General features: G+C 53.4%; 9 protein-coding genes across 9 annotated transcripts; 6 read left to right on the top strand and 3 right to left on the bottom strand.

Annotated features, from left to right (window-relative positions):
• Positions 1–390: 390 nt before the first annotated feature.
• On the bottom strand, positions 391–1417 carry pis1 (phosphatidylinositol synthase 1 (CDP-alcohol phosphatidyltransferase1); the record flags this gene model as incomplete). Its single annotated transcript, XM_064833518.1, has 3 exons — positions 391–771; positions 823–1199; positions 1258–1417. 3 exons carry the CDS (start codon positions 1415–1417, stop codon positions 391–393), a joined length of 918 nt encoding a protein of 305 aa, XP_064698479.1.
• A 1014-nt stretch (positions 1418–2431) lies between these two features.
• On the top strand, positions 2432–2961 carry LTS14_000808 (uncharacterized protein; the record flags this gene model as incomplete). The annotated part of the gene is made up of 4 exons (XM_064833519.1): positions 2432–2478; positions 2534–2594; positions 2660–2738; positions 2804–2961. The coding sequence occupies 4 exons, from the start codon at positions 2432–2434 to the stop codon at positions 2959–2961; spliced, it is 345 nt and encodes a 114-aa protein (XP_064698480.1).
• A 246-nt stretch (positions 2962–3207) lies between these two features.
• On the top strand, positions 3208–4272 carry SWC5 (swr complex subunit; the record flags this gene model as incomplete). The annotated part of the gene is made up of 1 exon (XM_064833520.1): positions 3208–4272. The coding sequence occupies one exon, from the start codon at positions 3208–3210 to the stop codon at positions 4270–4272; it is 1065 nt and encodes a 354-aa protein (XP_064698481.1).
• A 540-nt stretch (positions 4273–4812) lies between these two features.
• On the top strand, positions 4813–7245 carry DRS1 (nucleolar DEAD-box protein required for synthesis of 60S ribosomal subunit; the record flags this gene model as incomplete). Its single annotated transcript, XM_064833521.1, has 1 exon — positions 4813–7245. One exon carries the CDS (start codon positions 4813–4815, stop codon positions 7243–7245), a length of 2433 nt encoding a protein of 810 aa, XP_064698482.1.
• An 816-nt stretch (positions 7246–8061) lies between these two features.
• On the bottom strand, positions 8062–10559 carry LTS14_000811 (uncharacterized protein; the record flags this gene model as incomplete). Its single annotated transcript, XM_064833522.1, has 2 exons — positions 8062–10319; positions 10430–10559. 2 exons carry the CDS (start codon positions 10557–10559, stop codon positions 8062–8064), a joined length of 2388 nt encoding a protein of 795 aa, XP_064698483.1.
• A 1224-nt stretch (positions 10560–11783) lies between these two features.
• Positions 11784–14444, top strand: LTS14_000812 (uncharacterized protein; the record flags this gene model as incomplete). Its single annotated transcript, XM_064833523.1, has 4 exons — positions 11784–12133; positions 12200–12705; positions 12768–13081; positions 13149–14444. The coding sequence occupies 4 exons, from the start codon at positions 11784–11786 to the stop codon at positions 14442–14444; spliced, it is 2466 nt and encodes an 821-aa protein (XP_064698484.1).
• Positions 14445–15571: 1127 nt separating this feature from the next.
• On the top strand, positions 15572–17147 carry LTS14_000813 (uncharacterized protein; the record flags this gene model as incomplete). Its single annotated transcript, XM_064833524.1, has 2 exons — positions 15572–16451; positions 16507–17147. The coding sequence occupies 2 exons, from the start codon at positions 15572–15574 to the stop codon at positions 17145–17147; spliced, it is 1521 nt and encodes a 506-aa protein (XP_064698485.1).
• Positions 17148–17578: 431 nt separating this feature from the next.
• LTS14_000814 (uncharacterized protein) lies at positions 17579–18562 on the bottom strand (the record flags this gene model as incomplete). The annotated part of the gene is made up of 1 exon (XM_064833525.1): positions 17579–18562. The coding sequence occupies one exon, from the start codon at positions 18560–18562 to the stop codon at positions 17579–17581; it is 984 nt and encodes a 327-aa protein (XP_064698486.1).
• Positions 18563–19454: 892 nt separating this feature from the next.
• LTS14_000815 (uncharacterized protein) lies at positions 19455–20507 on the top strand (the record flags this gene model as incomplete). Its single annotated transcript, XM_064833526.1, has 1 exon — positions 19455–20507. One exon carries the CDS (start codon positions 19455–19457, stop codon positions 20505–20507), a length of 1053 nt encoding a protein of 350 aa, XP_064698487.1.
• Between the last annotated feature and the right edge of the window lie 185 nt (positions 20508–20692).

Below are 20692 nucleotides of genomic sequence, written 5' to 3' on the forward strand. Positions count from 1 at the left end.
CATGCCATTTTACACTTGTCCACGGTGGTGCACGTACATGGCCGTGGGCGTGATAATCCAAGTCGCTATTCACGCATCTTAGGCATCCTCCCGAGCATTTGAGAGATGTCATCGAAGTGAATGGTAGTAAGCGTGAGGCCAGCGATTTAGGCGCAATTCACACATTCTCACACATTCGCACGCCTTCCCATGCACTCTGGTTCAGTGGTTGAATGCATAACAATTTGCGGCACCTTCAGGAGTATTGGGCATTATGGCCTGGCTGTATCTCCGGCTCGCCGTGCTATACATAATCCAACAACCATCACATATTCGCCACAACGCCTCGCTAACATCGCAGCACGATTCCGCCGCATCAAATACATAGGCCAATGTCAAAGCATTGCCACATCACGTAGCCTTCTTCTTCCTTAGTTCCTTCATCCGATCCCTCCTGTCACCCTCCGCGAGCCATCTACTGGCAGCAACAAGCTGCACCACATTGATGTACTGCTTTACCGCCATGACCGGGGAAGACCCAACTGTCAGAATCCACGGAACCATAGAGTCCATCTTGTTCGCTCGTGCCATTTCCATAGCTCCTGCTGAGAACGGGCTGGGGAAGAGCAATGACGGCGCGGGGGCATGTGGTGTCACTGGTGTAGTGCCGTTTTGTGCAGCCAGCCCTGCAGAGGGCAAGAGGGCGGGTGTGATGAGCGGGCTGCTGAAGCAGAGGAGGTAGAGGGCGATGAAGAAGAGTTCGTTGAGGGCGCAGCAGGTGAAGAGGACGGACTGGGCCTTCGTTAGCAGATAACATGCAAAGGAGTCGTACGACAAACATACCTTGTTCGTGTAGTACATGTTCATGATCCAGCTCCGCTCCTTGCTGACATTCTTATGGCTCTCGGTCGATCCTCCCATGCTCAGGGTAGCGTACATGTGCATGTAATGGCTCGCCAAGTCCAGCGAGATCAAGCCCTGGAAGATCATGCTGTATGCCGGTTTTGCTGTCGAGAGGAAGACGAGGAGGCAGGTCGTGGTACACCGATCTGTGACCATGTCCAACACAGCTCCGAACTTGGTGGACTGCTGGAACTTCCGGGCTGCGATGCCGTCAAGGGCGTCGAGGAGGCAGGAGATGCTGTACAGGAAGCTGCAGCGTCGTGGGTGGAGGGGCATGAAATAGAGCGAGGCTATGCAAAGGACGATGCGGAAGTAGCCTGACGTCAAGGTGTCAGCTATGAGGGAACAGAGAGTGTACAGGATGTAGATGCCTACCGATCAGATTGGGCACGAAAAGGAATATGTTCTCATCTGTCTCATCGTCCTGCTCTTGCAACACTGCTTGTGGCCCTCGCGGTGTACCATTCTGTGTCGTTCTTCCATTCATCTCCGATGGCTTGTTGGCCGCTGCTCGAGCGACTGGTTGTGCGTTCATGTTTGGGAAGGCACGGCTTGGTAGCTAATCTGGGTGCCTGGAGAGTGTTTTGCTGAGATTTTGTGCTCGGCACTTGTATTAGCAGCTAAGCTTGACAACCAGCTTGACAACCAGCTTATCGTCGCAAATGTTTGCGCTCGGTCCCAGCCAGATATGTTCGATCGATATTGTCTTGCAGTTCCTCCACCAGAAACCTTCAATGACGCAAGAGGGGTATGTTTACAACCCGCAATGATCTAACCCAACAGCTCACCTCACGGTGTTACGAGTATGGTCGGCAAGAGGCTGTAGGAGATGGTATGCTGACTCTTTTATCAGAACGGGGTGCGAGGTGAGCAAGAGAGTGAAATCGATTGACAATCTTCCATCTCATCCTGCAGCGCACGTTCGTTTGTTAAGCAGCCCTATCCAACGCTTCGACCGGATCTTCGGAGCGTCGCGTGGGCCGGCCGTATCCGAGCGTACGTAAGCAAACGAACAACGCGATAACGATGAGAGCTAATGTAAGGCAACGACCGTATGTTCAAGAGAATCGCCCGGACACCTCGATGCGTAGCTTCATCTACGTACTCTTCACATGCCCTGAAGACCTATTTGATTGAATGCCGTTGGACTAGACGTATAAATGTCTAATGTCACCCAAGCACAGCAGAGCTGATAGTCGCCACAGCCCATATCTTCAGTGGACAACGTGCTCGACGGCAAACACGCAGGCTCATCACAAGCAAATACTCCATCGATGGTACAGAATACGTCAGGTCGAGCGAACATAGATCGCCAGTTTGATGGTACCTGCATGATCGCATTGTATGCCATGGTGACGTATAATGACGCCGATGATTTCCTCGGGCTTCGATGATCATTGATGAGCTATGGAAGTAAGTGAGTATGAATAGATAGATGTGGGAACCTCAAGTACTTCATTATCACTTTCCACACTACCTTACTATTTTCCACCCGACAGAACGTACCGTTCCAGCAGCCACCCAGCTCACACCTTACCAAAGCATCAACATGGACGGCGACGCAACCCGACGGACAGCAGACGCTGGCGCTTCATCGTTCGTTGAACTTTATCGAAAGAACGGTCGATATGCTGACTAAAGTAATCATCAGAGCACTCAAGCACCAGGACATGACCGATGGCATCCACGAAGACGCAAAGAGCATGGAAGGGGTATGACAAACCCTCTCCCCACGATCGAACCAGACTGGAATTGACTCTGATATGATGGCTTATAGCCCCCAGCGGGCGAGAAGACAACAGGTGTCGCCGGCTCGATATTCGATAAAGACGGTGCCATTGGGAAGCAGTTCACCAGTATGTACCACATCTACAGCACACCCCGACCTGGGCTGGCAATCCGGCTAATATATATGATTTAGCTGGTGGCGCGATAGGTGGAACAGCCCAGAGCATTGGAGGGCCTTTAGATGCGCAGGGCTCGATTGGCAAGCAGTTCACGACTGGGGGGTCGGTGGGAGGCGCTGTGCAGAGTATGCTTGGGGAGAGCGAGAAGAATACTTTTCAGGGGAAGAAGTAGGATGAAAGGAATGTTCTAGGCTAGATGACTGTGAAGATTAGGCTTGTGTATATGGAACATATATATGTACGCTTAGCTGTGAAGAACCTATCCTGCCTTTACCTACCAGACGTTTCACATGCCGACCGGTATGCACGCACGGACTCCCCGCATTGTTAGTGGATGCATGTGTGCCTACCTCCATTCGTATTGCATGTCAGCTTTCCATTTCCTTGACATTATATAAACTATAAAAGAACAGTCCAGATGGTGCCGAAGCCAGTCGCAAAGGAGCTAGATGAAGCTTCCGATAGCGAAGAGTATGACGAGAACGCCGACGAAGACTTCAACCCCGAGAAGGCTGCTGCCGAAGCGAAAGAGGGCTCATCATCTTCAGACGACGACGAGAAGGCTGCTGCTACTGTCGTGGAACACACAGCGAAGCGCGCGAAGAAGCGGAAAGTGGACGACGTCGATGATGGTCTCGACTCAGGCGATGAAGCGACGATAGCAGAGCGGAAACGAGGGAAGAAGAGGAAGAAAGATGCGCCTCAAGAGCAGGCGCAAGACGATGACAGTGGTGGTGAAGGAGGCTTCATACGCACGCGAGCACAGAGAGTAGTTGAGAAGCAGGAGCGGAAGGACAGGAAGAGGGCGAGAGTGGGAGACGTGACGATTGATGTTAATGCGATTTGGGAGGAGTTGAACAACATACCCGTTGGACGGTCAATAGAAGTGCAGAAGGTGCCGATGGAAGTGGAAGGTAGCGAGGAGGATACTACGGATCAGAACAAGGAGAACACTACCGATATGCCAGACGAGGACTTCATCACCATCACGAGACGAATACGATACGCCGGTGAAGTAACAGAAGTCACCGAACGCGTCCCACGCGCATCAAAAGAAGCCCAAGCCTACCTCAAAGCCAACCCTCCCCCCACCGAAAGAGACAGCGACTCAGCAAAACCCCTCCTCCGCCGCCCCCTCAAACGCCCCTCCCTCTTCGAACCCAACCCTTCCGCAACCATCAAAGGCGTCGCCCCTACCCACCCACTCCTCCGTCCTCGCACCCCAAGCCGACAAGACGCGCTCCTACTACAGACTCGACTAGAGGACGAAGCAAAGAAGAAGGCGGAACGGATGACGACGGTGCAGAAATCGGCGTTGGATTGGAAGGGTTTCGTGCAGAAGGAGGGGATTGCGGAGGAGTTGAGAGTTTATGGGCGGAGTAAACAGGGGTTTTTGGCGAGAGAGGAGTTTTTGGGGAGGGCGGATTTGGTTAGGGAGGAGAGGGGACGGGAGGCTAGGTTGAAGGGGGGTGGGGTGGTATGAGTGGGGGGGAGTTAATGGACGGGTGGGTGGGTGGGTGGCGGTGCGTTGGATTCGGAGAGAGAGGTGATGTAGTCCTGCGTGATCCGGACGGATACGCACGAGTATGATATGAGCTTCTTCTTCTTTTTCTTCTTCTTCTACGGCTCCCTTGCGTCTACAGTCAATTATCACCTCTGCGTGACATGGCTTGGCAATGGCGGCCTCATCCACGTTATGTGGCTTGTTCTAGTTAGTGCCCCAGCATGCAGGTGCAAGACTGTGGTGGCGTTGCTTTGGACTTTGGGCACAGGGAGGCGAGGGTCGTAATTACAGAGGCCGACACAATCTTACACTATACTGTAACTGATACGGATAGATTGACCGACCATCCTCTCATGCCTTAGGCGGTCATGTTGGAAGACGTTTGCAGAAGATATCGATATATCTCGATTTGTAGACGAGAAGCTGCGCGGAAATGATCCGCGATGTACTTCGACTGAGCCCAAATTTTATTGGTCGACCGAGGCTTCTATCTGTTACAAGCAGGACAAATTAGCAGAGATGCCGTTTCTGATAGAAGACGATTTCGTGCCGACGCTGTCAGATGATGATGATGTCCCGGACGAAGAAGCTGAGGAAGACTCCATTTCTCACGTGGCCACAGCGAAATCTACCAAACGGAAGCGGGCAGATGGTAATGAGCCAAGTGCAGTGAAAAAACTGAAGCAGGACGATGACGCAGTGAATAGCAATGGCAATGGCAATGGCAATGGTGGCAGTGTAGCACGTACGGACAAGGACAGCGATGTCGACTCGGAATTCGAGTTCGAGACGGAGGTCGCGGCCGATTTGGGCGATTTCGATGGGTGGGTCATGAATGGGGATGGGGAGGACCGAATTGCGGAGATCGTGCGGCGGAAGCGTGGGAAGGAAGGGGTGGCTGAGGTGGAGGTGGCGGAAGATGGGAGTGAGGAGGAGGAGGAGGAGGAGGAGGAGGAGGGTAGTGAGGAGGGTGAGGAGGGGTCGATAGATGCCGAGGAGCTGGAGATCTCAATGGATGAAGACGAGGAAGCTGACAGCGTGGACGAGGATGCAGAGGACGATGAGGCGGAAGATGATGAGAATGCCGAGGAAGACGACAAGACTGTTCTCAACGACTTCGCTGCTGCTGAGACACATCCAGACGATCTGGTCTCCGAAGCCGGCTCAGAAGCAGAAGACGAAGCAGACGCCGAAGAGCAAAGACGACAAGACGAATTCTTCGCACCTGAAGAAGCAAGCGCACGACCTCAGACAGGCGAGAACTCCTTCACCTCCATGTCCCTCAACCGCCGCATCCTCAAGAACCTCACCGAGCAGAAATTCTACGCCCCGACACCCATCCAGCGCAAGACCATCCCCGTGGCAATGGAAGGCAAAGACGTAGTCGGAGGCGCCGTGACAGGTTCGGGTAAAACCGCCGCCTTCCTCATCCCAATCATGGAACGTCTACTCCATCGACCCAAGGGTGCCGTCACTCGTGTCGCAATCCTCATGCCCACCCGCGAACTTGCCCTCCAATGTCTGTCCGTGGCGCAGAAACTAGCCGTAGGCACAGGGATAACCTTTGGCCGCGCCATCGGCGGTCTCAACTCCCGCGAACAAGAAAAAGAACTGAAGCTCCGCCCAGACATCGTCATCGCAACCCCCGGACGTTTTATAGACTTCATGCGCAATTCTCCCGCTTTACAAGTCGACAAACTTGAGATTCTAGTTCTAGATGAAGCCGATCGCATGCTAGAGGAGGGCTTCAGCGACGAGCTGAATGAGATTCTGGGGACGATCCCTAAGAGCCGACAGACCATGCTCTTCTCCGCCACCATGACGAGTAAAGTCGACGATCTGATCCGCGTGGGTATGCATCGGCCCGTGCGTCTGCTAGTCGATGCGCAGAAGACTTCCGCAGCGGGCTTGACACAAGAATTCGTGCGTCTCCGCCCTGGGAGGGAGGAGAAGCGTTTGGGCTATCTTCTCCACCTTTGCACAGAGCTATACCGGGACCGGACCGTCATCTTCTTCCGGCAGAAGAAAACCGCGCATCATGTCCGTGTCGTCTTCGCCCTGTGTGGTCTGCAGGCTGCTGAGCTCCATGGGTCTATGTCTCAGGAACAGCGGATCAGCAGCATGGAGGCTTTCCGCTCTGGCTGGGTGAACTTTCTCCTTGCGACTGATTTGGCGAGTAGAGGGTTGGATATCAAGGGGATTGAGACGGTGATCAATTACGAGGCTCCGCAGAGCCATGAGATCTATCTTCATCGTGTAGGACGTACGGCGAGAGCGGGGAGGAAGGGGATCTCTTGCACGCTGGCTGCGGAGCCGGATAGGAGGGTTGTGAAGGCTGCTGTGAAGGCGGCGAAGGTCCAGGGTGTAGTGGTGAAACAGAGGACGGTTGATCCGAAAGATTCCGATCTTTGGCAGACCAAGATCGACGGCATGGAGGAGGAGATTGAAGACGTCCTCCGCGAGGAGAAGGAAGATCGCGTGATGTCGCAGACTGAGCGGGATTTGAAGAAAGCGGATAATCTGGTTGACTTCGCGGACGAGATCAAGAGTCGGCCGAAGAAGACGTGGTTTCAGTCTGAAACGGAGAAGGAGAGTGCGAAGACTAAGGGGGCGGAACGGCTTAATGGACCCGTGGATGGGGGGAAGGGTAATGGTGCAGGGAGGAAGAAGAGGGGTGGTGGGGGGAAGTTGAGTAATAAGCAGAAGAAGCGGTTGCAGGATACGGATGATAGGAAGGCGGGGTTGGAGTGGAAGAAGAGGAAGGGGAGTGAGGTAGGTGGTGAGAGGGGGGCAAGGGGTAGGGGGAGAGGGGGGAGAGGTGGGGAGAGAGGTGCTTCTAGTGCATCGCGTGGCAGCTCGAGAGGTGGTGCTAGAGATGCTGGTGGGTCTAGGGGAGGTTCGAGGGGTGGCTCACGAGGCGGTAGAGGAGGTGGAAGAGGTCGCGGCAAGTAATGTTTTCCGTTTGAGCTGCAACTCCCCCTCATCGCCTACAAATGCACGCAATCGTACGCATCGGCGCTAGTCACGGCTAGCCATACAAAGAACGATAGCACGGCAGATCCACCATCTTAGATATCTGGAACACGGATGAGATTGCATTGTAGATACATACACAACAAAGACTTCTCGCAGCAAAACACATCTATCCCCACCCATTCTTTCTCTCTGCGTGTCCTACTTCCAGCATTTCATCGTTCTTCCAGCCCGTGGTATCGTCTCTCACTCGATTTTCACCCGCCACGTCCATACCGCAACTCACCAAGATACCCGAACCGACACTACACATTTGTCACATCAACCAGAAATGTCGCGTACACTCCTCCAGTCACTAGGCTACCTCGCCTCCCCCTGCCATCGCCACAGCCAAGGCTGGAAATCTCATATCGCCTACCCCTCCCACTTGTCCTCCACTCAACCGGAGGGACCCTGTCGTCTCCGCGCCTTCCGACGCACAGTCACCAGCACCATTGTGAAGAAGTGTCGGAGAACGGGTTGCCGGATTAGGGTCAAGAGGAAGCCTCGCAACATCATCGTCTTCAAGCGTGCGGGGGGGACGCATGCGAGACATCCAGCGTGTGGAGGGGCGGAGTGCAGATTGTGTGGGCTGTTGGGGTGGAGGATATTCATGGAGGATTTGGAGCTCAGGATGGGAGGCATAGTTGTGGTGAGAAGGTGACGTGAAGAGCTCTACCTGGAATTGGCTATGCGTCCTGTGTGGGGGTTGCCAGCACCTTTACAGTAACATGCCCACGCAGCTATCCCCAGGGCTCAATACGACACCGTCTTAATCTTCTCCCTCATCTCCTCCGGTAGATCCTCCAGCTTGACAATACCAAGTTGTATCGCGTCGCCCCAGAAGAACATGGCTCGGTGCTGAGCATAACCCAAGTAATCGAACTCCTCTTCCGCTTCTTCCACTTCCTCCTTGCCTGAGCTCTCTTGCCGAGCTAGATCACGGTACTCTTCTGCCCTCTCATGCAAATCCTCTTTGACCTGGTCCTCGATCGCCGTCTTCTCGTCTGCAGGACCCTGGCTGAAATCCGGCATTCCTGGGACTTTGGCTTGGACGATCCCCCAAGCGACCCATTGTGCGGTATTGGCCAACCGCCACAGACGTGTCTCGTGGCGGAGACGAGACACCTCGACATCCTCGTTGGCTTGCTCGGCCGCATCGTCGTGTGCGGGCTGAGATGTTGGACCCGTGCCTGGCGTTCGAGCATCCAGGAAGAAGTCGGAGATGCTGGTCGTTGACCTAGCTCTGAAAGCATCGCCAGGTGTAGTGGAGCCCGCCGTTGGCGGTGTTTCAGCCTGGAGCTTTGGTGTGGAGACATTGAATTGTGGTCGGTGGCGGACGTAAGCACGGAGGAAGCGATCTTGTTCTTCGGGTGTCGGATACTTGTTCGTGCTGCATGCGTAAGGCTTGCGAGCATCGTGGTAATTATAACACCATTCCGTGAAGTGATTGGCGAATTCGAGGCCGACCAAGTTAGCGTTAGCATATTCGAAATCGATGACCACGAGTTGCTTGTGCGAGTTTGCCGGTAGTAACAGTGGCGACTCTCCAGTCGGGACGAATCGAAGTATGTTGCCATATTGAGTGTCGTTGTGTGCGAAGACGAGTTTGTCCTTGATATTCTTCGACCCACCATACTCCCTGTACAGCCAAGCCCTGTACTTCTCGATGGCGCTCCGAAATTGCTTCCAGGGCACACCAAGGATATACCCTCGACGCTTCCATATATCTGTACCAGTGGGTTTGTAGTCAGGAGGGCACGCAGCGATCTGCTCGTCCATCCATAAGACAATCTGCTCGACCCTAAACAGCCACTTGTCCCAATTCCGCCACACGAATGCGCCATCGTCGCGCTCTTGTTCGAGCAAATCGATACCTTCGTGCAGTTCCCGCATACGCTTGGCGATCTGACGGCTGGTGTCGGGATTGCGAAAATCCTCCGGTGTGAGTGGCTGGGCATGATAGTACTCCTCGAAGCGTCCATTGCCGAAGCAGCCTAGCAGTCGTGGACCGATACGCTTACGCGCGAGTCGCCGCAGTATCGCAAGCTCGACTTCGCGATCAATCAGATGCTCAACTTGTGGCCCATAGATTCTGAGCAAGAGTTTCGGAGGCGGGTTGCTTGATCTCGTTGTAACATTGCCGTCTGCAGCTCGTTGCTCTTTTGGTGGGAGGTCGTGAGGTGGCGAGACCACGTAGACTGCATTCGTGAGAGCTCCACTGAGACGCTGGACGGTGATGTCGCCACACATGTCCATCGACACCTTCCGCCATCCTTTGAGACGCAGAGTGTGAGTGAGCCTGACGATTTCGAACTTGAATCGTGACCATGCGTCTTGGTCTTTGAAAGACGCCACACGTGTCAGTTCGTCTCCACTAGAGACATCAGATTCGTCCGAGGCACCGCCAGTGTAGGCCAAAGTCTGCGAATTGTCGAGTACAGCATCGCATGAAGGCACGAAGAACTCGTTATCGAAATAGTCCGTGTCAGATGAGACGGTAGACGCCTTCCGTTGATGTAGCTTCTTGATGGATGGGCGTTTTCGTAGACTTGTGGTGCTCTTTCGCCTTGGAAGGCGATCGAGGTGTAGTGTCTGTTTCAAGATGTCTTCGAGACGATCAAGATCTGTTGCGTCTGCTGAGACTGATTGTCCTGGAGCTTGATTTTCGTCATTGACATTGGTGCGATGGCCCTGCACCGAGCGTTTGGCTCGTTCATCTCGAATCCAATTTGAGACCTGTGTGACGAGGCGATCCACCTGGTTCGTAGAGTAATCCGTGGTCGGCTCCTCACGATGCTCGGGAATGGTCGTTGTGTCCACAATTGATGTGAGTGGCTTCAATCCTGGGCTTTGCCCGCTTGCGAGCCTGCCAGATAGCTTGAACGAGTTGAGACTCTTGACAGAAGGTTTCTTCAGTGGCTTGTCGTGTGCAAAGTCGAGGTCTTCAACACTCTTCTGTTTGCCAAGTATCAGTGGCGAAACTAGCTCTCTCTGTGTTGAGATAGAGACGGCTGTGAGGGAGGGTATAAGCTTATGGTCTGGATCAAGTGTCGAGAGGGATGCCACTTTTGTAGTGTATAGGCGCTCGGTACATCCGCTGTATCTAAGATTATGTACTCACATTTTGGCGTCGATCGCGGCGAGAGTGTGTAGCTCAGTCCAAGCAACGACGATGGCGACGCACATGTTTCGTCCAACTCAGTCTGTTTGAGAATCGGCCGCGGTGAGGCGGGATGTTGATTGTTGGGCATGGTGTAGTGCCATATACTCTTGGATAAGCTGCGAAGTAGAGGGTGACAGTGAATTGATGACTGTCACTTGGGCGTCCAACCTGGATGACTGGTTTCCAGGATTGTTCTTACGACGCGAGGTCTTGACAATAAGCATATATCATAGTGCCAGAAGTGACGCACAATTCGACAAAATTGATTTTCGACTTAAGCTGTTTCCCCGAGGACGTATCAACCTAGGAAATGTTGCACGTGGACACGAGCAAGAAACCTGATAATGACAACGGACCTTCAGGCTCGGAGCTGACCGAGCCGTGGCTGTCCACCTTCAGCCAATCAAGTAGCAGTCATGCCGCGCAGGCGGATTCACTCGGCTACAGCACTATCAAATACTCTTCTACGATCAAAGACGACATCCAAGGTTCACTTCAATGATCGGTTGGCAGTCTGCTGTCGCTCATAGTCGCATCGCTATGGTCAGCTTGATACAATCGCAGCAAGCTTTTGCACTCCAAAGCTTCAATCATCGACAGTCGATACCTTGTTAACCCTGTCCAGTTAGTGAGATTTTTGTCCAGCTTGTATGGCATTCAATGAGCAGCGGAACACGCTGGAATGGAGATATAAATATGGGCTATGGTAGGAGGCCACAATACAAGCTCAATTGCCTGCGTGATAGGCGACAGAGCTGGTAATGTGCATGAAGCACGAACCTGATAGCGACGTCCCGGTGTCGACACACCCACGACCTTATGCTAGCCATCTCGATTTACCAAATCCTGCGCCAGCCCTGTTGAACAAGCCGAGTCTCAGCACAGAATTGAGGGCAGCTCGTCAGCTGGTGGCCAATCTAGATCAGGTAGAGCCGGATCATACATGGCTCGTCCAGCGAAATGATTGATCGGCTCCTTCCACGTCTGGCGATGGGATCGCATGGTGACATCGCAGCGGGAGATCATGATAGATCAATTCGACCTTGAAAGTGGTCCGGCGTGCGACTTTCTGCACCTTGGCTGGTGACAAAGGTCGAGATACGAGAGCACATATTGGCATCGCAGCATTGTCGTCTCAAGACCTGACGTTCAGATCAGAAAGCATTTGTGGAGGTGATGTTCAGGAATGCATCTTATTGTCATAGCATTCCTCCCCCTCTATCATTTCCAAAACACAAAGTTCTGAACTAGACCGCACTGTTATGTTTCCTCGTCCAGGACTCACGAATCAGCGTACAGATAGTGGTCAACCATGGTGTTCTTCCACGACACCCCTATCTTCTCCACAGGAGACAAGCCACTCGACCGGATCCTAGCAGGCGCCACCATACTAGCCATCCTACTGTCCCTCGCAAACGTCGCCGGCCATCTGAAAGCCGTGTTCGCTGCACGTTGCAAGCATGGACAGAAGAGAACAGGACAGGCGATTGGTTTCCTCGGCCTGGCGCTGTCGTCGTTCGTGATCGTAGCTTATCTGCGCTTCGAGCATCATGACACGCGGATTGGGAATTTGCAGGATATTGAGAGACTGCGGGAGGAATGGTCGATTGTTCCGATATTGGGTAAGGAGCGTCAGGGGCTGGGTGGGGCAGCTATAAGCAAGTGAGTAGTCTTCCAAGAGTTCGTTAGTCATGTGTCAAGGCTACAGGGCTGATACCTACGTCGTAGCATCAAGGATGGTGTCGCCTCAGCTACAGAACAGATCCGACCATTAGAGCGAGTGACGGAAGGCGTAAAGGAAGCATTCGATAGCGGCGCTACTGCTGCCTCGCACGCCGCCTCCGCTATCCATACTACTGGCGAGCGTCTGCGAAAGACTAGTTTCGACGACGCCACCGAAGCAATGAAGCGGCAATGGCATCGCGCAACGGAGCATCTGTACTATAAGACCAAAAAGGCCGCCCAAGAAGCCGCCGATCGAGCAGAGCACCAGACCCAAGGAGTACGACAATGGTTCGATGACGGGATGTCCGCCTTGTCGAAATTAGCTGAAGATGACGAGGAAGGTCGACTGGCCTTGAAGCAGAAATTCCCGTTCCTCGACGAGCTTCTGTACCCGAATATGAGTTTGTGGGACTCTTTCAAGACGGTCATTGGATGCCATAGACATCTATGGTGGACACAGCAGTGGTTTGCTGGCTACCTGACCTGGGCGCTGTTCGTTGGGCTTGAGTGTGAGTACTTCCTCAGTTCATTCAAGGATGTGAGAAACGTAGCGATGTGCTGACCACTACAGGCCAACATCGTGGCTTTCAATCACATCTAGCACTTTCGCTCGTCGTCATCGGATATACCATAAGTCTCGCCACAGCGCAATCGCTGTTCTTCGCCTTGCTGCTGGTGACACCTGTTGGTGCAAATCGAAAAGGACGAGCGAGACGACTCGCGCATATCTGGGCCATCGCAGTCCCGGTAGTGTTCGAAATGGTAATACTGGCACGCATACCAGGGCTAGCAGTCGACCAGACCAAGTCGGGACGGATGTTCATCAAAGATGTCATCCAGTTCCTGGTTGCAGTCATTCCTGCTATAAGCGCTGAGATACTACACGTATGTGTCCTCCGTTCTCGATAGGTAGAAACGAGGTGGAAACACTCTTCACTGACACAGATTCCAGGTATGGACACCACGCCGCGCCCTTTTGAGACACGAGCCTTACTTGAACGCCTCTGAGCTCCGCCACGCTTTGACGCTAGTGTGGTGGTTTGCTGGCATGCTTTCTCTCGTCCTTCACCTCAACACTACTTACTGGGCGTATCGCGAGACGAATCCGACAGGAGGCCATCGCTGGTGGAACATATTGCTCAGTCGATCTTCTTGGTTCGCGAAGCCCAAGACCCACTTCCTCCATTCCCTGGGTACCGTCCTCGGGTCACTCGGCGAGCATGCATGGCTCAATGCGATAGGATGGGACGTCATCTTCTCTGCTGCATCACTCTGTGGGTGGGCGTGGGTCAGCGCCGCAGATATTGGCGGCATCATCAAGTGTTCGCTAGTTCCATTCGATGTGCTCAAATTGGCCACAACAGCGAGCGACAAGGCTAGAGATCTGGCAGAGCCTTCGCTAGAGATAGCCTCGGAAGCATACAGTGACATGCGTAAGCGAATGGAGCCGTATGCCAATACAACCGGCGATTTCTTTTTCGACCTGCGTGACGCCGCAGAGCCGTATCTGGATCAGTCAAAGGAGTGGCTCGAGGATGCGGGCGCCAACCTAGGATCATCCATGGAGCGTAACGGGTTTACCGCAGACCGCTTCGCCGACCAAGCCAAACAAAGCCTCTCTTCAGGCTATAGCGCTCTCAGTAGGGCCAGCAGCAGAACTCTCGGAAGAGCATCTGAGAATTCCGACAATCAAGATTGGGCCGGTGAAGAAGATTTCGACGCCCTACCACAATTGACGAGTAGAAGAGGCCGTCGTAGCGATAGCGTACGTGGTGACGACCAGGGGAAGGAGGACGGCCCTCGGCTTCGGCGAAGGAGCTCGCAGTCGCCTGCGAAGAGGGGACGTCTTCGAGGAAACAGTAAGAGCCGCAGCAGTCAATTCGAAATCTCGACCAGAAAGCTTTCTGGAAGGAGCCAATCCCGTGCTCGAGAGAGTGAACAAGACGGCTCAGGAGCTACACGCAGGAGTTCGCGGTCACGAAGGGCATTGGACAACGAGCTTCTGAAGTCCAAGAAGCAGGAAGCATCGAGAGGATTCGTAGGGTCACGTGTGTCGTCTGCAATGTCTCACAGCGCCGATGAGCTTGTTCGTGGATTAAGAGACAACCTACCGTGGTCACATGACCTGGGCATTAATGAGATTGATCCGGAAGACGCGGAAGCGACGGGATTGACTTTTACACTTTTTGTGCTTGGTGGACTTGGCCTGGCAAGTGCCGGAGTCTTTGGTGCTGCGCAGACGAGGTAATTGACAGCGGAGAGTTGTCGGGTAGGTTGGCATCAGACAGGTCTCATTGTTGAGTGTGGCTTGATAAAAGTGATAGCATACATTGATCGGACCTGATAGGGCCACGAAGGACGCGTAACTAGACGGTGCAATGAGACTTGCGATGAACGAGTCAAACTCCTCAGCGTGCGTGATACTGGACTGTGCTCTCGTACTTCTGCTCACGCCGGAGCGTGTTGAGTTACCTTTTCGCTTTCCAGGTGCGGATTTGGGAGCGAAATGGTGGAGATAATTCCATAGTGAAACACCATCGGCATCTCGTCGGCCAGAGATGCGAGCCAACCTGGAAAGCACCAGAAATACGACCGCAGCGAGGCGTCGCATGTTGGGCTTATGTTCGCGAAATACTACCCATTGGGAATCTTTATCTTTCTGCCTGGACAGCTAAGTTTGTCATCGACGCGTGTTCGGTATTCCTGCCCCGTGCTGATCGACGATAGAAGGGTTCTTGAATCTTGAGGGAACATGTGGCATTGAACTCTGCTTAATCTGCCGGTAGGATATCTTGTGAATCGCCAGGTGCGAAGGTCAAAGGTCAAAGTACCGTATGTGCCGGGGTGAGGTCACCAATGCCGTCGAGTTCCGGCAATGGACGGAAGTGCTGTTTCCGTGGTCGAGTTGTAGCCTCGTACGAACCACATCGGCGTTCCGGGATATCCGCGGCCGTTCTGCTCTGATTGGTTGTCAACTCTGCACTGCCTCGCTAGCCAAGCCGTTCACCAGCGTGCAACCTGGCACTTCCTTGACACCCTCATTCTCCATTTCACACTCACAACGCCATCAACACCATCACAACATTCACGTTGACCATCTTCGACACTCGTTATCGACCTTCGACCAGATTAGGAGGGAGGAAAGGGCAGCAACGCGGGCTTCAAAAGCGAAGAAAGTAGCCGCGTCATCAACACGGACGCCTAGAGTGAAGGCGCACCAAGGCCAAGGACCATCAACCGCGACGTAAACATCACCTTAAGCCGTCGTAAGGCATCGACGAAGTCGTAACCACTTCTTTGCCACTGTCACCAACGCACAGTGCACCGGAAATGAGTAGCCGACCAACAACAGGGATGAAGACGGAGAACTTCGACATGGACTCACTCTTCGACTTCAACCAGAGCACTACGCAGCAGTCTCCAGTGACCGCTTCCGCATCGCACCAACATGACTTGCTCTCGCCATACGACGATATGGAGGAGAGGCATCAGTATGGCGGCCCGAGTCATGACTACAATCAGTACAAGCAGCAGGTTGGCCTGCCTGTAGGAAGCGTGGTCAATATGCCAATGAGTCAGCCACAGATGTTCGACAGCTTCAACTCAGGCATCGACACTAGCATGGATGGCTTCTACTCGGGTATTGACCTTGATGCCGACCTGAGCATGGACTTCAATAACCCGCAGTCTTCCATGCCAGCCATGTTCTTCCCGGACTCTACCACGAATGGACCATCCGACAACTTCGTCAACCCCAATGCCATCCAAGAGGAGTCTGCCGGCAGTGTCGGGCGTCTGTGGCCAGGTATGCATTCGCAGCAGGCTCGTACTGCTGCTATGCAGAAGCAACAACAGACGCACGCGATGCAGCAGCGCCAGATGAAGTTGCAGGCTCAGCATGCCCACTACCGTCAAGCCAGCAATGCCTCGCAGACTCAGGTACCAGTGGCAGCAGCCCCGGCACCTGTCGTTGCTCAAAATAACAGCAAGCGTCCTGCTCCTATTACCGAGCCACACGTCGAGGAGAGTATCTCTCGTCTTCTCAACCAGATGCGCCACCAAAGCGCTATCTCTGACGAGGACGGCTCCCAGGATGACAACCTACCACACATCGCTCGCATGAAGAAAGATGAAGACGACATGGATGAGGATGAGCGTTTGCTCAACTCGGATGAAGGCAAGAAATTGTCCAGCAAGGAGCGTCGCCAACTTCGCAACAAAGTATCTGCTCGTGCATTCCGTTCAAGGAGGAAGGGTAAGCTCTGATCACACTCCCTCGCATGTACATGACCTATACTGACGTATCACAGAATACATCTCCCAACTCGAAGGCGAATTGGCACTCAAGGCCCAAGAAAGCAACTCACTCCGCCAAGACAACTCTGCTCTCATGCAAGAAAATCAACGCTACCGTGGTCTGATCGAGACACTGCTCCGCCACCCAGCATTCACACCCTTCATCAACGACATCTCCAAGGACCCTACCGTCTTGGGCATGCCGCAGCAACAGACTCAACATCTTCAGGCACCTGCTCAGACACCGGCTGCTCAGCAGCAGCCTCAACAACAGCAGCAGCAGCAGCAGAACCAGAATCAGCCACAACAAGACGTCAAGCCCGAATTCATGAACTTCGATGCCGGCCAGCTCGAGATTCCATCTCAGCAGCACCAGCAGCCGCAACAGCAACAACAGCAGATCAACCTCGCCATGATCCCGGAAGAGAACTTTTCCAAGCTGAACCTCAACAACGGTCTCCGCAACTCCATGAATCTCAATGGCGGTAATCACTTCGGTGTCAATGCCTACGCCGTCACTGACTTACCACCCGGACCCGACCCACGACAACTTCTCTCTGCTGCTACTTATGACTTTACGAATGGCTACGATTTCAATACACCATCTGCTTCTGATCTGTTGGCTAGGCTTGATGATGCTGCTAGGAGGACTTGAGGAGGGCAGTGATCTGGGGATGAGGGGTTGATGCTCGTGAGATCGTGAGATCGTGTTCGTCGTGTGATGAGCGAGGGTCTTGTGTTTTCACATAGATATCTATGCATATGGTTCAAACTATGCTACATATCTTCTACGCCTCCAGCTCCCTTTTTCTCTCGTCTAGTTGTGTCGCACATCATTTGGGACTGCTGTAACTACCTTCAAGCCTCGAGTCTGCTGGGTAGTGCCGGCTATAACTATGTATGTGTTCCATTCGTCTCACTATCCAGAGACTGAGTGAGATGTGCTCGCCGACAATCTTGAAGAGAATGCTCGCTGGGTAGTCCGCAGCTCTCAGCAACACTATTCGTCGTCAATGTCAGTTAATACAGGCAAATTCCCGCCTCCAAGCCCGACCGTGATGCTAACGATTGAATTGCTCCAGCAGCTCACGTTGCCACGCTCTGTCTCAATCGTGCCTCGAGCATGCTGCCCAACTCCTCAAAATCAATCTTGCCATCCACTCCGCCACCTGTGATATTGAGTGCCTGCTGGTAGACACTCTGCATGTCATCCGCAGAAACCCGCACAGCCCAACCAGTACTAGTCACCATAGTCGTTACATCTTGCCTCCTTCCAAGCAAACCAGCAGCCGTAGCGATCCGCTCAACCCACTCAGCATCCACATCAGTACCTACGCGCCTAGCCACCCGATCCAAATCACTCATCCTCATTCCCTCCAACTCCTCCCTCACGATCCTAACAGCGCTTTCCCGCCGCTGAAGTTCCTCCTCCCACTCTCTCTGCTCCGCGGCTTTCTTGGTCTCACGCTCCTTGGCTTTCTTCGCCTCCACGGCGGCCTCTGCAGCTTGTCTCCGCTCGCGTTCTTTCGCGAGACCAGCCTCCCGTTCCGCAGCACCTTCGGCATCGGCTGCGCGCTGAGCATCTCCTTGAGCTCGCTGGAATTCATGGTAAGCTCTTCTTTGGTCCCGACGCGCGAGAGCTTTTGCCTTTTTTGCCCCAACGTTTCTTTGATTTGGGAGGTCGTTGTCGCGCGCGGGGCCTGGTTGGGCTGGGGGTTGGATGTTCTCCTGGTCTCGGTCTTGGCCGTCCACATCGGTCTCTTCTTCGTCGTCAGATCCGTTGTCTGATTCGGGTTGACGTGCTTCATCAGGATTGTCCATTTGTTCTGCTTCAACAGCATCGTTCACGTCCTGGCCGACATCACTATTGGCATCCGGTACCTCTCGGATATCTTCTGGCTGTGGTGTTTTTGCTCGACCACGATACCATTCCTGAAGCTGTGGCGCGAAGTACAGAGCACCACATATTGCAGCAAGATGCAGAATATCCTGCAGGAGAGGCGTCCCGGGTGTGGCAAATGGAAGTAGCCGGTTCAGATATGAAAGTGCAGAACCCATCTTGTTGTTCATGGTCTGGTATCCAGCCGTATTCGATGGATCCGCTTTCGTCAAGACTTTGACTGCCTATGTCGTTGTGATGTACATATATTTGTGCATCCTGGCTTCTTGAACACAAATCAAACTGCGTCGAGTTTGTTACTTCGCTGCCTCGCAGTTCACATGTGCTTCTCTCGTTCCCCTGTAGTCCTGATATCTTGGCTTCTGTATCCTAGCACAGCAGTACAGGTAATCACCACGTAGAATTATGTCATTGGCAACAACGTTCTTTGGCAATGGCGAAGCACCCAAAATAGCAGAATAAGCTTCTCGGGCCGTTGGAAACGTGGTTCTATGCCATCATCGCGAGTTTCAAGGCCACCACAAGATTGCGTCTTTGAACGCACAAATCTGCATAGCAGGCTGTCAAAAGGGCGTATGCACGTCAACGAGGACGTAGGAAAAGATGGCACCAATAATGCCTGAGCTGTTGTCACGCGAGCGCTGCAAAGCATATTCCATTCTTGCTATCCATGCATTTGAGGTTGCACCGCTAAGCCGAAATCTGCAAGGCTACCGTACATGTAGCTCGTAGATCTTCTCGTATGGTTGTGGGCGGTGCTGACGATCACGAGAAACAGTGTTTTGGGGACAACTACTAGAGATATCTTGTACCTGGCTCGTCTGTATTATCCTGCTAACACCTCTTCCAATCGTAACGACCTCCTCGCCTCTCCACCTTGGTGAAATCGCAGTAACTGAGCCGGGACTTCAACGCCAGAGCAGACATCTCTCGAGACGTTACACAAGACACAGCCGCAAGCTGCGCACCCAGCGCTGTAGAGTCGCGGACATCAGATTGCATAGCAGTACTTCGGACGATAGCCTGGCGATCCTGGATGCGCTACAGAGAAAGACAGCGCCCATGGCGCGGCGGCGAGCGCGACCTTACAGAACACTAGACGGCGGAATGCGACAACGCGATGGCAAAGTGCCCTGGTACTGGCGCATACTTGCTCTTGGGTCAGCAGTGATCATACTAGGTGGCTTTCTAATACTACCTGTGACATTCGACGACGATCCTGGTTTGCGCATAGCGAAGTCTGCGCTAGGAATATTTGCTATAGCACTGCTTACGGCTGGCTTCAGTTTCACAGCGCTCCTGAGCTTTCTGGTGCGAACTCCGCAGTTTCAGGCTGATGCGGTCTTCTTGCCTTCGCTCCTAGCATGTGCGCTGGGACTTCTGACCGTGTTTTACGATTTCCTGATAAGCTCGAAATTCACCTGGAATGTTCCGGCCCTTCTCACCGTCGTAGCTTCAGCAGTAAGCACGATTGTCTACGCCGGACTCTTGATCTACACCTACCGCCGCATCAACCTGCTCAAATCCTCGGGAGCTTATGGGGATGTACGAGGCTCGGCGACTATGCACCTCCGCCCTGCGTCCTTCGGTGGTAGCTCAATGAGTACCTGGCAAGAACCAACTTTCTACGAGAACTACAACAGGAACATGTTCCCGTCTTCCATCCGCGAGACGCAGCCTACACAACCGCAAGGAGCACCACAGGGATACAACCCCAACGAAATTACAGAAGAAGAAATGCAACGCCAACAAATGCTCATGCTCCTCCTGCATCGCGAACAGCCTCCTACCCCAGACCCGTCGCAAAGTACCTTCCGCATCGACTGGCAACAGGGTCGGGAGGAAGAAGAGGGTAACGGGACGCCGGTAAATGGGTATTATGCTCCGCAACCACAGACAGCGTACCCGCCGCAGTCCACGTTGCCACCAGATACTGCATATCCTTCCCCAGGACTGAATAGGCAATGGACTGGTGAGTTGAGGCCTTGGGATGGGGTGTGGAGGGGTGGTCCACCGCAGCCTAGAGGTCGGGCATCAAGTTCGATTCAGGCGTGGGAACGGGCTGCTAGTCGGGAGAGGAGGGAGGCGAGACGGAGGGAGATTGAGGGGGGGTGAGAATGGTGGATTGGAATGGGTACTTGACGGCCGTTTTGCGTGTGCCATTTTGTATTATGATTGAGTATGGTGTGATACCCGTATGTAGTGATTATATGAACTTAATCTGTCTCGAAGCATCTGCGATCATAGTTGCGAGCATTTCTTCCACACTAATGTCCTTTCTCGCCCGCCTGGAGCTGACA

The sequence above is a fragment of the Recurvomyces mirabilis genome (assembly GCF_035927965.1).
Source record: "Recurvomyces mirabilis strain CCFEE 5264 chromosome Unknown scaffold_2, whole genome shotgun sequence".
Taxonomy (NCBI): Eukaryota; Fungi; Ascomycota; class Dothideomycetes; order Mycosphaerellales; family Teratosphaeriaceae; genus Recurvomyces; species Recurvomyces mirabilis.